The sequence below is a fragment of the Pinus tabuliformis genome, chromosome 2_1 (genome assembly GCF_031772625.1).
Source record: "Pinus tabuliformis cultivar Carrire ecotype Pingquan chromosome 2_1, CPIR1, whole genome shotgun sequence".
Lineage (NCBI taxonomy): Eukaryota > Viridiplantae > Streptophyta > Pinopsida > Pinales > Pinaceae > Pinus > Pinus tabuliformis.
Window position 1 is genome coordinate 165581145 of NC_142299.1, and position 17463 is coordinate 165598607.

The 17463-nt window shown below is 38.7% G+C and overlaps 1 protein-coding gene across 4 annotated transcripts in view; it reads left to right on the forward strand.

Annotated features, from left to right (window-relative positions):
- Positions 1 to 2498: 2498 nt before the first annotated feature.
- Positions 2499 to 17463, forward strand: part of LOC149199244 (F-box protein At4g00755-like) — a 151692-nt gene continuing 136727 nt past the window's right edge. For 2 of the 4 annotated variants that reach the window (XR_016253759.1, XM_089402353.1), the window contains exons 1-2: positions 2500 to 2733; positions 4100 to 4255. Coding sequence is in view for 3 of the 4 variants with exons in the window: in XM_089402353.1 (XP_089258479.1) it covers positions 4105 to 4255 (151 nt within the window). In the remaining variant the exon portion in view is untranslated. Of the gene's footprint in view, positions 2734 to 4070; positions 4256 to 17463 lie in introns of all 4 variants that reach the window. The other 2 variants (XM_089402355.1, XM_089402354.1) reach the window with 2 other exon arrangements.

Genomic DNA, 17463 nt, shown 5'->3' on the forward strand with positions numbered 1-17463 from the left:
TTTTCTTGTCTTGACCAGCAAGATTCAATCTGAAATGAATACCACTTTTGCAACCCCATCTACCTACCCAGCTACTTTGCCTAGCATTTTTTGTTTCTTCTTGGAGGGTGCACTTGAACTTGCAGACCCTTATGTGCCTTTTCTTTTTATTGGCTTTTCTTTTGATCATCTATCTAAGACTGCCCTTATTTCTTCCAAGGCCCCAGATTAAGCAGTTGGGAACCTTAATTCTCTACCTAACTACCTTTGTCTGCCAAGATTAAACTGTTTGGACATACTTCTTTCTCTAATCTACAACAAAAATTGAGACATGGCATGACCCAACTTAGGCTGTTGGATCACCCATTGAGAAGTATAACATCACTAATAAAATGCACATGTGTGCCTTTCATCAGAATATGAGATCTTTGCCTTGCCAAAGTAGATCATATTGGCATTTCCCAAGCCAATCATGAAAAATGAAACCTATTGGTATAGGTAGCCAACATCAGGTTGTTAGGAAAACCTATGTGATGGGACATCAGGGATGTTCCTATGGTAGCATCACTTTGGTTTCCACATGCAACCCCATTTATGTAAGGTCCCTAATCGTTTTGGATCACCCCTCCATTCGGTAACATAAATATGTAAAAATGAATGACCCAAAAAGTGACTCAACTCATCAAATTCCTCACTTATATATACATGGTTTTTACTTGAAAAGGGGCACAAGGGAAAGCCCTTCACTAAACTCAAGGTTGATATGTCTTTTTCTTAACCAAGGTAATGGTACTTTTCAGGTAGGAATAAATATTATTATTTTGGCTTTGGCCTTCTTTTTGCTCCCCTCTTCCCCTCTCTTAGAGTCATATCTTCCCATATTCTTCTTGTCCTTTTGTCATGTAGCCAATAAGGTGTTTTATATTATTATTACTATCTACAAAAATTTACATTACATAGGTTGGCCTTTCGCCATATCATCTATCCCAGTCTCTTATATCATAGTTATATACAATTTGCATTACAAAATGAGGGGTATTACACTACTTGCATAATATGAAATTGAATCTAAGTAGGTAGCATAATTCATGTTAATTAATACAACAATGGTCAATAATTAACATGTGATTTCACTACACGTATTATACACACAAAGTAGGGTGAGGGAGGGGAGGGAGACAAGTCTTGAATATCTAGACATAAAGCACGATAAATATTATACTCAACTTATATATCGAAGATGGCCTCATTGCTTAAGCTCAAGTTGCTCTCCATCGATCTCCCATTTCCCTCAATCTTTACCACCTACAACTATTTCTCCCATATGTACACTAGCGAAGTAAGTGTTTAGGTCCTACAGCTTAATTTCTCAGAGAGAAGATTTGGCAAAATAATCTTACCAAATGTTGAGGGTTCCTTCTCTCCCCACTTTAGCTCCAATCTATATGGGAGAAAGGTGGTGTTGAAAAAGATGAATTTTCTTGGTAGGGGCTAAAGAAGAGAGGTATAAGTGGCTTCACCATATTCATCCCACATAGGCTAAAAAAATGACACACACACACACACACACACACACACACACAAGAGAAGTATAAGTGGCTTCACCATATTCACCCCACATAAGGGAATCCACAAATGAGAAGCAACTTAAGTTTTTTGAGGGAAAAACGAGATTTGCCAGTAAGTTAATATGAGTTAAGGGTTGTATTGATGGCCACATAAAGCAGTTTGGATGAGGAAAGACCAACACAAGTGGGCAAATGCTCAAATTGCTAATAGGTGACCAAATTAGCATGATAATATTACTCCACGATGCCATCTTTTTTAAGAGGAAGCCTTAACACATTTTCTTCATAAGAGACCACTTTTATTATGTGTTTAAGCTTAACACTCTTCAACGTAAGGGCATTTATGAGAGACCAAACTAACTAGATTGAAATCAAGTTTATGTTCACTAATACTCATGTAATATCAACACACTACAAAAGATATACATAAAATTTTCAAACTCATTTGGCCACTAAAGTTTTTAGTAACCTATAATACAACCTAAATAAATTTGTATGCAATATACAAGTCTTCATTGCATCCATATGTCTAAAAAGCATGTGATATAGATATTTTGTGATATTTGAGAATAACTTCTATGACTATACAATCTCTAATTATTCACATATCTTTATTTGGCCGTGTAAACTAAAATAAAAACTAAAATTTTATTATCATAACAAAAATAATTAATCACATTATCATTTGTTCTCATTAAAATTTATGAGATATTAAGCCATTTATCATAATCCCTACGTGAATCACAAATGAACTAACTACAATAAATAATAACTAATAACCTTGAAAAATTGAATGTAATAATTATAACAATTGAGTTAAAACTTTTTAAATAATATCCTAGTTAGTGAGCTCACAGGGAATTCATTTTATACATTGCAATGGCTTCTTAAAAGTCGATGTCAAACACTGCAGACCCCAACCTCATATAAATGCTTTAAAACATATGTTTTTTTTATATGATGCTTGGTACTGTTAATTACAAAAATTGATGTACTTGCCAATAACAACAACAATTCGCTTGTTCTTATCTGCAGCGTTGGCGTAGCAGCCTTCAAAGCCAATGCGATGGACGCCAGGTCTTTCAAAGAATGACAGATGATGAAGGCTACGTCCGAATAATAGCAGGGGTTTTGATATTCTAATTGCTTTCCTGCTTCTACGGATTTCCATTTCCAGATTCCGAAGGTAAGCTTACGGTTTTTTTCGAGGGGGTTTATTTGAATTTTGAATGGCTATTGTTGCTTTTTCATTCTGATTTTCCTGCTATTGCCCATTCCCGACGCATTAATGGAATTATGTGGATTCCATTGTTGCTGGTTTGATTGGCCTCTTGCAATTTAGGGCATGTCATCGGGGTTTGTAATTCTGGGTTGAAATTCAGAATTAAAGTTTCAAGAATAACAGAAATAGGACCTCTTCACTTATCAAATTTGAAAATCGAACTTCAACAGAATTTAATCTGTCCCTTCTAATAATTCAAACAGAATATTAGATAATTTCCATTTCTTAACTGCCCAGGTGGAAAGGCTGGCTGCGGCCAAATTGGCTTCATAGTTTTGGCTTTGGAATGTTTTATCATGGCCATTGAATAGCTGATTGCCCCATTTTTGTTTCAACACGGTTTGTTGTACATTGTTGCTCCATCGCCAATGTCAGATGTGTTATCAAATTGACAAAATCGTTGTCCCCAAGGATGGCTACTGTTTTTCTCGATTGATATTTTAGGATATAACGGGATCATCGGCAGTGTCTCTGAAATTGTTGCCCCTATGGATGGCTACTTTTTGTCTCGATTGATATGGTAATTTATAACAGGATCAGGGGCACTGTCTTTGTACAGTGCTTTTTACATCGGGTTCTGAACCGATGCCCTTGCAAGACATGACTCACTACGAATGCCCTTGCAAGATATGACTCACTACTAACCACTAGGTTGCATGCTGGGTACATTGTTCCTTTTTGCCTTTTTTGGTTGGTAAATAGCTCTTTGTGAAAAGGTGGGTTCATGCCACAGCCGTAGCGTATCTATTCCTTGAAATTCAAGCAGAACTTGCACCTGGCCTCATCCATTGACATATGCTGCATCCATGGGCTATCAAAGTTCAGGATTTGCGCCTTGTTTTAGATTCAACAGTTATCTCTGTTGGCCGCAATAATGTCTTAGGGGGTTTGAAGTTTGAAACTGGGTCTGAGCAGCGAAATTGCTTTGTTTTAACCACTTGATTGCAACCTGCTTGACATGTTCGGGCACAGTCTTACTCATTTCACGCTTTCTAAATATAGATGATTATCCATATCATATCTCAATTTTGCTTACAGAACACTATTTGAAGACTGTTTGTGAGTGTTCTCCTTCCCCCCAATGGGCGTTCCGCTTTCGTACTTTTCGATGCTTAAATTGTGCATGTGTATCCACTGACTCTTCTGATTGATCATATGTGATAATTTTTGAACGAATGTAATTCATATGCTATGTTTGAAGTGTGCAATGCGATGTTTAGTGCTCTTTCTTGATAGTGCAGATAATACTGAAAGATTTATCATTGTTCAGATCAGATGGAGCTTGATGAGGATCCGCCCATGGAGGAGAGCAATGATTTCTTGCAGCGATTAAATGCCGACATGGCAAGAAACGTGCTTCAATATTTAGACGCACCTGCTGATATTGCTCATTTTGCTGCTGTTTCACGCTCTTGGAGGCAATTTGGTACGTTGCACTAATATCTGAAGCTTATCAGCAATGGTGAAGGAGGTTGGTCCAATTCTAATTTGACTGCTTGATGATAACTTCAAACGTCTGATGTCATACATGGAATAACCTCGCGTACAAAATATGTCACTCTTAACTGCTAATTCTGCTTTTTTCAGAAATCAAACTGCTGATTCAGAATGATGAAACTATCAGATGACCTGAATCCCAAGTCTGGATCACTTTGACTGAGTTGTTTATCACGATGATTGAGCTTTTTAGATCCTTAAAACATATAAGGCTATACTAGTAGAATAGAATATGCGGCAGTAGAAAGATGTCTACCTATCTATTATCTATATATTATCTATTGGAAATGGAGGTATGTTTTTTATCTTCTTATTCTGCCTTACGATGCAAGTTGAGAGTTCTTCTTTGGTTGTCTTGAGGGACCATATTTGTTATAGCTCATTACCTTGCTCCCACTTATAAAGTTACAATTAATCAACCTTTATCAACATTCAATAGTATGCCTGTGTGTATGTGTGAGGAGTTCTGATATGTGGTTTCTTCTGAATTGCTTGAGCAGGGGAAACGTTACTTTAAAAGCTCAACATTTGAATAACTTGCAAACCACAGATGACACATGTACCATTGGCAGCATCTAAACTTCATTGGTTAATTATATGTCATGAAATGATTGCTATTATCAAGCAGCCTTTAGCCATACACCACCCTTTCAACTCAATTCCACCCATAGACATAATTCATAATGGAAATTCCGCACAGATTTACAATAATGATTATTAACAGCCTTTCTATCATGGGAAAACTTTTCTTTAACAGAATTCACATATCAACAGATTTATTGGAATCATTTGATAGAAATAAGAACACAGAAATAAACACATTGAGAGCACAAACACCTAACTTTTATTGTGAATGTTTCCACCAAGGTCCACATCAGTTGCAGAGGTGTGATTCATCCCCCAAACACAGGAATATGCCATAGAATACATCCTCAAGCTGGGATGTGAGGCCACAAGGTTGAATGATGGCTATTGGCTGTGTTTCTCACCAATCCCCTGTTAATTTTCTTGAAACTCTGCAACTACTTAGATGAATTACTGAAAACAAGGCAGCTTGAAAACTGAAACCAAATTTACCTTCACCAAGATACAAAGTTTCTTAACAATCTATAAGCAGTGGAAAAAAACACCAGAGATAAAAACATAGACACACAAATTAACATGCTTGATTTACCTAGGAAACCCAAAAGGGAAAACCTTCTTTCTTTGTTGTGGTATTTTATTGCACACAAATTAACATGCTTGATTTACCTAGGAAACCCAAAAGGGAAAACCTTCTTTCTTTGTTGTGGTATTTTATTGATTGTTCTTGAGCAATTGGATCTATTACATTTCATGCTGCTGCTGTGGCTAGCAATTGTCTCTGAGAACACAATTGTTCTCCTGCTGAATAGCCTTGACTTGCCCTGAGAATTCCTGATCCCGGCTCCTATTTCCTTGTGCACTGGCTCCGCAATTTTGTGAGCACACACACAAAGAATGATTGATCTTGTGCCTTCGTCCTCCTCTTTATAGAAAGAATTCGAGCATGCAAGAAGGTCCAGTGCAATTTAGAAGTTCGAGTTGTGATTGCTAGTTAACTGAGAGTTTTACTCGTTCTCTCTCCAATCAACACTGAAGATTTAACTCGTTCTAACTGAACTTGTAACCACCGCCTCTTCCTGTAGTCAAACTGAAGAAGACTTCACATAACTGAAGCTCCAACAGTACACATACAATCTTGATGATCATTCTAATAAACTGGAAATAATTTAATAAACGCATTGTAACTGAAGTCTATCTCATGAGCTCACACTCATGCTAGAGAAATACAAACTTGAGGTCTTCACTGGCTAAGGCACAAGCCAAAAGACCTTCACTCGCTACATTTCAACACTCCCTCTTAGTGAGGAAGGGATTCTGTACAACTCCCAACTTATCTTTAAAATAGACGAAACAACTTCTTGCCAATACTTTGGTCAATGTAGTTGCTGTCTACTCCTTTGTTGGAATGTGCGGTAGCTTCACAATCCCTTTCTGCACATAGTCCCTGAGATGATGATACCTGATCACGATATGCTTGTAGCGATCATGAAATACTGGATTCTCAGAGAGCTTAATGCAACTCTGATTGTCACAATGTATCAAAGTGGGCTCCATCCCATGCCTGCCCCATTAGCAACTTCTTCATCCATTTAGCTTCACATGCTGCCAAATTGGTAGCCATGTATTCGACCTTTGCTGCATTGAGTGCAACTGATCTTTGCTTTGCGCTGAACCAGGAAACAACTGCTGACCTAATGCTGAAGACGCAATTTGAAGTACTCTTATGATTTGTGGAGCTTCCTACCCAATCTGCATCTGTGAGGCCCTTAAGCCTCACTCCATCAACCTGTTTGTACCATAATTCATAATATGTCGTGCCTTTGAGATATCTCAAAACATGCTTTGCAGTAACCCAGTGAACTCTGGTAGGATCCATCATAAACTGGCTCAATTGGTTCATTGCAAAACATATGTCAAGCCGTGTGTTGACTGTTGAAGAATCTAGGGCAATTAGGTGTAGAGTGATTCTTTGGGACTAGATAACAATTTGTGATGTCTTTTTACTTTTCTTGTTAACTTAATCTTCTTTGCTTATTAATGCATGCGTGTGTGCTTCATCGAACTGCTATCAAATCATAAAACAAGAACACAAGATGTTGGCTTTCTGCCAGGGCCAAAACCTCTCTTCTCTTGAGAGGAAAACCCTTTAGTAAGTTTCTCTTATTGAAGCTTCTTATTGACCAATGCCAAACCCTAGACCCTTGACAAGAATATCCTCCAAGCACTATTCAAGTGCTTTCAAGATGATTTCTTCTTGCAGCACTTCGTCCACCTCCTTCTAGCGCTTAGTCTTTCTTCCTTCGGCACTTCTTCCGGCAACTGTAGAGACCTTCTATTGTACACTCTGGAATGTTCCTTGACCTTTTATTCCTTCGCTTGTGATGGAGCCTTGCTAACTTAAGGAGATGATCTTGTTGTCTCCCAACCGATTCTTCTTCTCTTTTACAAATATTTCATACTTGGAACAACCGTAATGCAGCCCTAGTTCCTCGCACGTGTGAGGGAATCTCCTCAAAAACTATGTCAAACTTCTCTTTCTCCCTTCACTTGTATAGCCTTCTTCCATGATTGAGTGAGAGGCCTAGTAGGCATAGTTTCAAACATAATCAATGAGATTCGGTTAACTATAGGTTACTGCTGTCATAGCCGCAAAGACATCTCTTCTTTCTTTGCACGTGTGGCTGTAATTGGCCCTTTAACACTTCAGTTTGCTTCCTTCTTTCTTCGCTGCCTTGGAGACTCTTTTCTTGTCTGCTTATTACCCCTTATTTGGCTTTCTACCTTCACTAATTTCAGAGATGATCTTCGCTATCTTTAGAGGAGTTGACAACCTTTATATATAGAGGACCGTCCCTCCTTTAGGTTGATTTGACTTTCTTTGTTGTGATAGGTGCTTTTAATGGTGCCATTGCTTCTTTTGATGGTGTCTTTGCTAGGAGGAGACTTGACTTTGCTTGGAGGTGTCTTCTTTGACTTTTATACATAAATATACATAATGTAACATACACTTAAGGTCTTCAACATAATTCTTTTGACTCTTTGACTCACTTATAACACTTTGACATGTGCTAGACCTACTTCAATGAGCAAGAAACTCATTGACATATATTATAAAAATAATACTTCTCTTCTTGAATAAATACAAATATCAAAAGCACATTTATGAAGACCAAACCTAGTTACATTTCCTTCAACACTCCCTCTTAACTAGGGAGGTACTCATACAACATTACAAGGTGCTTGGCTATTATCAATCTTGAAGAATTCACATAAGAGAAACTGTATTTGCAATCCATCTGTTATAGCATCATACTAACCAACATTGTTTCCTCAACAAGGCCTTGATTGACAACTCTATCTCTCAATAGATCAAAGCATAATGTTGGCGAGACCAATGACTTATAAACACCTTAGTCATTGTCTCTCAAAGTACATACCCACCTAGGTGTTCACTGAGTATGACCTTCTAGGACTATTCTTGTCTTGTGTTCCCAACCCTCAAAGAATATCGGTCCTCTTGCCTACTCTTGTGTTGGATGCCTTACACATCCTCAAAGAGTATTGGATGCCAGATGATTACCCAATCCTCCCATTCTTTCTTCCCAAGTGAAGACAAAAATGTTGTCTATCTTGTGTCTACATTTCTATTCATGGCCTTCATCTAGACTTACGGTTGTTAGTCCTGGTCTAGTGCATGACCCATGAAATGGAAAAACACAATTGTCACTCCTTTGTAATTAGGGGTGATCCAAAACTCCCTCTTGATCAGGGACCTGTCAGAGCTCCCTCTTAACTAGGGACTCTTTCATTCATCAACAACTTCTTCTTCGTGGGTCCTTCAGTTGCTTGATCTCTTTCCTTTCTTTGATGTCATGAAGTCTTTGTTCGAACTTCTTCTAGGTAGGGCACCATCCATTGATCACTTTCCTTCCTGGTTTGTCATGTCATTGCTTCCTTCGTGGAAAGTGGCTTTCTTGCCATACATTAGGTTTTCTTGTCATCTGGCTACTCCTTTGTCATCTGTCCATGCTTCAGAATACTCTTCTCATGGATGCTTCATTGTACTTGCTTGTTTACATGCTTCGACCTAGTAGCCCATCATGACTTCATCTTGATATTGCTTCAACATTGTTTTTTCTTTTGCTGGATGGCTTCTTCATCACGACATCTTCGTAGAGTAGAATCAATTATCTGCATCTTTTATATCTCCAAGGCATGCATAGGTGCCAAGGGTCCTTCCTTCCTTTGTCAGAGTTGTCATGCCTTCTTTTAGGAGATATCTTCAAAGTATCTAGTCAGATACTGATTCTCGGTGATCATGGTGTTCTTCACATGCTTGATCTCTTTCTTCATTTGCTTCTTTTTAGATAGATTGATCAACCACCTTATGCTCCTTGTGAGAGCGCTTCTTCATTGCTTATTTCTTTTGCTTCTTAGTCAGCAATCTTATACTCCTTATGTGAGCATATCCTTTTGTTGACCTTCATTGCAATGTAGTACATGCCTTCGAGCATGTTCTTGGTGAAATAGATTCATTCATATTTGATCATGTTATAAAACTATCCCCACGACTCAATAATATACAAATGATAACATGACTAAACTTTGATGCATACATACCTCATCTTGATTCTCCTTTGATCATCTTAGCTTCATTTGGTTGTCCTTGGTGTGGCCCTTCTTGCTTCATCTTAGCTTGCCTGCATATCATCCTTTTCTTGAATCCCATGAATGGGATTCCCAATGAGACATCTGCTTTGGTTCATGAACCTTCTTTTGAAGATTCCATCATAGGATCTTAAAGACCCTTGCCTTGCAAATGTTTCTTTCCTTTTGATGATGGAGGTCTTCCAAGATTCATAATCATGATCAGTTTTTCTTTCATCGTGGATGAGGTCCTATACTAGGTATGCTCCTTCTACATGAATATCTTGAGCTATATCTACCATGCTCCTATATTCTAGAAGATATTTCTAACCATGCATTTTATTCTCATTATAAATGCTACTTCTTCATGAGTATCTAGAACTCTATGTACTTCATGCTTCTAGATTCTAGAAGATGTTTCTAGCCATGCAATTTTATTTTATTCCTACATGCTCCTATCCTACTCAAAACTTTGAAATAAGACTTGAAGTAAAGAGTTTGACTTAGTCATGGTAGAGATCTGGAAGATCTTTCTTCTTTTGTTTCTTTTCTTCTTCTTTCACCTCTTGAGTCATGTGAGCTCCTTCCCTCTTTCTTTTGTTGTTGTTGTCCTTCTTAAGCTTAGGACAATTCCTTTTGTAGTGTCCATATTCTTGACATCCATAGCATTGGATTTTGGACATATCTTTGTTGTTTGTTCTTCGTGGACCAAATTTGCCAAATTTTCCCTTTCTCTTGGCCATGGTAGCAAATGCTTGCTCCTTTGATCCCACATCTTCCTTTGCTTGAAGTCTGGTTTCCTCTGTCTTGCATAAAGACCACGTTTCACTGAGTGTGGTTGCTTCCTTGTTGGTATATATGCTTGATGTGAAGTTGCCCCAATCCTTAGGTAGAGCATTGAGTACTACAGTTGTCATGTCTTTGTCAGACATGACTTCCCCAAGCTCTTGAAGTTGATCCCTCATCTCCGAGATCTTCATGAAGAAGAGAGCTATTCCTTCCTTTGATATCTTCATTTTGTACAATTCATTTCTTAGAGATATCACTTCTCCGGTTGTGGATACCGAGAATAGCTCTACTAGCTTATCATAAATTTCTTTTGATGTTTCAAATTTGGAGACATAAGGAATGAGAGAGTCTTTGATAAATTCTATTAGAATTCTTTGAGCTCTTGTCTCATCCTTATTGTACTTGGCTAAGGTTTGGGTTTGTTCCTTAGCAGGGATAGTGATATTCCCTTTGACATGTTCTAGGAGTTCATTCTCCTTGAGAAGTAAATCAGTCCTCTTCTTCCATGCAAGAAAGTTATTGGTACCTACCAATTTGTTGCTTTCCTTGCAAAAAGACATTGATGTATTTTCAGAAGTGGACATATACTTACTTGATAGATTTATTTTGAGATGTAATGGATTTGTTTCCTCCTTGAAGACTTGATGGCTTGCCTTCCTAGGATCTTGATGATCTTCAAGTTGCCTTCTCCAAGTGGACTTGCTTGATGAAGAGATTTGCTTGGTAACTTGTAGATGATGTAGTCCCTTTTTGATCTTCTCTTCTTTGTAGGTGCCTTTGTGTAAGGCTCTTCTTCTTGTTATGTAGTCTTCCTTGATGAATGATAGATGGTAGGCCTTTTTTTCTTTGAGTAGATTTGGCTTGACGCTTCAACTTTGTAGATGCATTTCCTTGATGAGTGTTCTTGAGTTGCCCTTTCTTTGATGTGTTACCTTAGCTCTGATACCATGTTGAAGAATCTAGGGCAATTAGGTGTAGAGCGATTCTTCGGGACTAGATAACAATTTGTGATGTCTTTTTTACTTTTCTTGTTAGCTTAATCTTCTTCTTTGCCTATTAATGCATGTGTGTGTGCTTCATCAAATTGCTATCAAAACATAAAACAAGAACACAAGATGTTGACTCTCTGCCAGGGCCAAAACCTCTCTTCTCTTGTGTTAGGATATTCCGACACATAGGAAATAGTTAAGTACAACTTGGTCTAGTATAGAGTTAGGTAAAGTGTGTTTCTTTACTATGTACATTTTGTAACTTACAATCCGACGGTCACGATATGTAGTGATCCGACGGTTCATTCTCTCCTCGGTATTACCGACACTTGATCCGTGGCTTAACACCCGATTGATCCATGATCTCTATTTAAAGAGCATGGAGGGTCATTTGTAGGTTAACCGGTCATGAGAGAAGCTTATGTAAATTTTCATTCTTTTATTAATAAATTTCCTGAAGTGGCTGCATTGACTCAGGCCATGGACTGTTTCCCTCTTTGAGGGTTTTAACCACGTCAAAAGTACTGGTGTATTAATCTGCGATCTGTTTGTGAGCGGTGTCCTTTGGTGTTCTGTCTGAGGAACTTACCCTGTAAATTCCTACATGGTATCAGAGCTATTTGAGGGCCGCGTCCGTTGGTGATCCAAATCTGAAGCCGGTAGAACTGCATCCGACTACCGTTTCCTAGATCTACTGTTTCTGACTGCTTGCGGGCCGAGAGGACTGCTCTGTTGTGTTGGGAGCATCTGTTCCAGTGAGGAACCCCTTTCGTTTCACGCGAAAAGGTTTCCGGTAGCCCTAGCTGCGTCATTTTTAAGATCTGGAGGTATACAGTGTTTATTTGCAGTTTACAACTATTTTCTCTATGTTTATTTCGGTTTTCGGTTTATTTAGCTTTTTTATTACCGGACATATACCTTTCATTTCTGCGTATGCTCTTTGCCCTGCGACTCTGTGCGATCTGGGCAAATCAGAAACAGAAAGGAAGGATTTTTCTCATGCGTATGCTCTTTTCCGCTGCGCCTTAGTGTGATCTCGGAAAATCAGAAACATTGAGGAAAATATTTAGTTTCCGGCTAAAGCTAACTTTGAGCCGCAAGGTTAGTTTTTGAAAATATCTAGTTTCCGGCTAAAGCTAACTTCGAGCCGCAAGGTTCGTTTTTTTTTGTATGTCCGTGTTGGGTTTTGTGTTTTTTGTTTTGTTGGGAAAAAGAGCTTTCTCAAAGCAAGCACACAACCCAAAGCATCAACCCCCCCCTCTCTCTCTCAAACTTTTTGTATAGCTCACTTGGTGCAAAGCTAATTTATGAGAGTAGAGGTCTTGGGTTCAAGTCTCCATTTTGTGGGGGCGGATTTTTCATTTCCGCCCTTCGTCGGCGACTTCATCAAATTTTCTTCAAAAGGCCATAACTTCTTCATCCGGAAGCCGTTTTCAGAACCGTTTTTTTTGAAACAGCCTAATTTTTCGAGATCTTTCCATTGAAACACTTAGTTTCAGCGTCTATAGCTTCAGTTTTTTTTAAAAATGGAAAGTCCATGCCAAGTTATTCTTGACAGCACCAACTACTTCCAATGGTGGTCCTACATTGTGGATTTACTTAGAAGTAAAGGTCTTTACAGAATAGCCACAGGCCAAGAGACCAAACCGAAAGATGAAGACAAGGCAGCTAAATGGGAAAATAGGCAAGACCAAGCATGTGGGTTGATAGGGATGTCTATTTTTCCAGATCTTAGATTCCATATTGCAGAACTTGATACTCTTGATGAAGCAATGAAACAGATTACTAAAGTCTTTGGAATTAAAAATGAACTTAAAGCCCATCAACTTGAAAATGAATTGCTTACATTGGACCCCAATAATTTTTCTTGCATTGAAGATTTTTTGTCCAAGTTCAAGACCCTTAGACTTCTCTTGGAGGGTGTTAAGGTTAAGAAAGAAGATAGTAACCTTATATATTCCATTCTTACTAAGTTGGGACCAGCCTACTCTGTGTTTGTTTCCACCTTCCATTCTACAAGAGAAGCCTTTATTTCTCAAGGACAAGACTACAAGTCCCCTTCCTTTGATTCTTTTTGTGATTCTTTAATAAGAGAACAAGAAAAACTCTTACACCTTGGTCTTCTTAATCTTGGAAACTCTTCTAAGAAAGCGTTAGCCGCCCAACAGCAACCAAATCCAAAGAATCCTAAGAAGTTGTATCCTAAAAAGAATGGTCCTAAACCAAACAAGGGTCCTAAGCAATTTCAGCCTCAAAATGAAAAATCATTTCAACAAAATGATAAGACAAATAAAAACAAAGGGAAGAAGACTGATAGACATTGCAACTTTTGTAATCGAGATGGCCACTTAGAATCCAAATGCTTTAAGAAGATGGAAGCCTTGGAAATAGCAATGAAGAAGCATGACATGCATTTGGAGCACTCTTCAACTTCAACTTCATCTTCAGGAATGGCACTTTCTGCATGTGGTTGTCAAGCATCTCGGTCTGGCTATGCACTAAATGTATCTTCTTCTTCTCATTCTCATGAGTGGCTCATTGATTCTGGAGCTTCTTATCACATGGCCAAAAACAAAGCCATGTTTTCTTCTTTAAATGATTGTAACACCAAAAATATATATGTTGGTGATGATAGATCTCTTAGTGTTGTAGGGACTGGAACTGTTCATATAGACAATGGTCAGTTTAATGATGTATTATGTGTTCCAACCTTATCCTGCAACCTTCTATCTGTATATCAGATAACCCATTCAGGTGAAGGTAAAATCGTAGAATTTTCACCTCACGATGTTGTAATTAAGGACCTAAGAGATCCTAGACAGATTTTAGCTACTGGCATTGCTGATGATTCTACAAGGTTGTATAAGTTTCACAACTTTGGGTCATCAAATCTTCCCTCAGTATTTGTTGCTCATAATGATGAAGTGAGCAAACTTTGGCATGAGCGATTTGGTCACTTAAACTATCGCTCTCTTCAGAATCTATGTAAAGAAAATATGGTGACAGGTCTTCCAATGGTATCTTGCAGAGATGGTGTTTGTTCCGGATGTGTACTCGGAAAACATCATCGGGACAGTTTTGAAAAACGTGCCTCTTGGCACGCCTCAGCGCCTTTACAGCTCGTGCATAGTGATTTATGTGGTCCACTTCCAGTTGCTTCATTCTCTGGCTACAAGTATTTCTTAACTTTCATTGATGGTTTCTCCAGACGCACTTGGGTATACTTCTTAAAACTCAAGAGTGAAGTATTTAACATGTTCTTGGCCTTTAAGGCCTTTGTTGAAAAACAATCTGGACATCAAATTCTTAAGCTAAGATCTGATAATGGCGGAGAATATGTTAAAAACACATTCATCAACTTTTGCACTGAGAATGGAATTCAAATGCAACATACTGTTCCATATACTCCACAACAAAATGGTGTAACTGAAAGGAAGAATCACACCTTAAAGGAAATGGCTAATTGTATGCTTCAATCTAAAGGACTTAGTCTTAATTATTGGGCAGAAGCAATTAACTGTGCAAATTACATAATAAATCGCATTCCTACTAAGGTTTTAAAGAATATCACTCCAGAAGAAGCATGGAGCTCAATCAAACCAGATGTAAGTCACTTTCGTGTTTTTGGAAGTGAAGCATGGGCCCATATTCCAGATGAGAAACATAAAGCTTTAGAACCTAAGAGTGAAAAATGTATTTTTGTTGGATATTCTGAAGATGTCAAAGGATATAGACTTATTCCACTTAAGTCCAAAAATGTTATCATTAGAAGAGATGTAAAGTTTGCTGAAAATATATCGGCCTGCGAGCCTAGTTCGGCGGATGTGCCACCTCTCCCTATCTCTTCTACTTTTGAAAATATTTCTTCTTCAGATGATGAAAGCGAGGATGAAAATCCTCCCCCACCTTCTCAGGATCCTCCTTCAGCTCAGCTTCCAAAATGGGTCCGTGCTACTCGGGATGCAGCAGGTGATCCTACAGATTAGCGACGTACACGTTCTCAGTTCGAGAGAGCCTCTTCTTTACTGGCTCAAGCTTCAGTGAATTATGATCCTGACACCTTTGCAGAAGCTTCAGGCCATCCAGATTGGGAAGCAGCTATGAATGAAGAATATCATTCATTATTGGCAAATGATACATGGGATCTTGTTCCTCTACCAAAGGGACGAAAACTTGTTAGATGCAAATGGGTTTATAAAACCAAGTATGGACCAGATGGGAAAGTTGATAAACATAAAGCTCGTCTTGTTGCTAAGGGTTTTTCACAAGTTGAAGGCATTGACTATACTGAAACCTTCTCCCCTGTTGCCAAAATGAACTCTATCCGCCTTGTTCTTTCCCTTGCTGCCTCTTTCAAATGGGAAGTCCATCAGATGGATGTTAAATCCACCGTCTTGCATGGGGACTTGCATGAAGAAATCTATATGGAACAACCTATTGGCTTTATACAAACAGACTCCAGCCTTGTATGTCGGCTTAAGAAATCCCTTTATGGTCTCAAGCAAGCTCCTCGAGCTTGGTATGCCAAAATGGATAGCTTTCTTTTAGAAAATGGCTTTTCTAGGTGTCATTTTGACAATACTGTCTACACCAAGAAAGTGGGCAAGTCCCTTATCATTCTTGTTCTTTATGTTGATGATCTTATCCTGACTGGTAGTGATCCCAACCTTATAAACCATGTGAAGTCTAGCCTTAAAAGGAAGTTGGAAATGACAGACTTAGGACACTTACATTATTTTCTTGGTCTTCAAGTCTTGCAATCCAAGGAAGGTATTTCCCTTTCCCAGTCCAAGTATGCCTGTGATGGAAGATTGTAAGCCAGCCCCTTCTCCCTTTCAGTCTGGAGTCAAACTTTCAGTCACTTGTACTTCTCTTGAGGTTGATGCTACCTTATACCGTCAACTTGTAGGAAAATTTTTGTATCTAACCCATACTCGTCCTGACCTTTCCTTTGCTGTTGGCCTTGTTGCTCGGTTTATGCAAAACCCACGTGAAAGTCATTGGAAAGCAGCTAAAAGAATACTTCGTTATGTTTGAGGTACAATTCAATTTGGGATTCATTACAGTGCCAAAGCATCTCCTCTATTGGTTGGTTTCACTGATTTTGATTGGGCTGGTGACCCTGATGATCGGAAGTCTACTGCCGGTTATGTGTTCACTCTTGGTTCAGGACCTATTACATGGGCTTGCAAGAAACAAGGTGCCATTTCTCTTTCTTCAGCAGAAGCAGAGTATCGTGGTGCCGTAGAAGCTAGTAAGGAAGCCTTGTGGCTTCGTCATATCCTGTCAGGGTTTGGCTTTCAGTAGCAACATCCGACTACACTTTGGTGTGATAATCAAAGTGCCATTCAACTATGCAAAGATCCAGTCCAACATCAGCGCAACAAACACATTGAACTGCACATGCACTTCATCAGAAAGCTCATTCATGACCATGTTCTTGAAGTGCAATATTGTTCAACAGATGATCAAGTTGCAGACATCTTTACAAAGGCTCTCACAGAGGCGAAGTTCACTAAACTTCGATTTATGGTTGGAGTTCAGGAAGTTGTCACTAAGGGGGGATAGGCTCTAGTGCCTCCTTCCTTCTCCTCTTGTGTCATATTTGTAAATCCTTCAATCCTATCCCAAGTTGTTCTTAAGGGGGATGTTAGGATATTCCGACACATAGGAAATAGTTAAGTACAACTTGGTCTAGTATAGAGTTAGGTAAAGTGTGTTTCTTTACTATGTACATTTTGTAACTTACAATTCGACGGTCACGATATGTAGTGATCCGACGGTTCATTCTCTCCTCGGTATTACCGACACTTGATCCGTGGCTTAACACCCGATTGGTCCATGATATCTATTTAAAGAGCATGGAGGGTCATTTGTAGGTTAACTGTTCATGAGAGAAGCTTATGTAAATTTTCATTCTTTTATTAATAAATTGCCTGAAGTGGCCGCGTTGGCTCAGGCCGTGGACTGTTTCCCTCTTTGAGGGTTTTAACCACGTCAAAAGTACTGGTGTATTGATCTGCGATCTGTTTGTGAGCGGTGTCCTTTGGTGTTCTGTCTGAGGAACTTACCCTGTAAATTCCTACATGTTGAGAGGAAAACCCTAGACCCTTGACAAGAATATCCT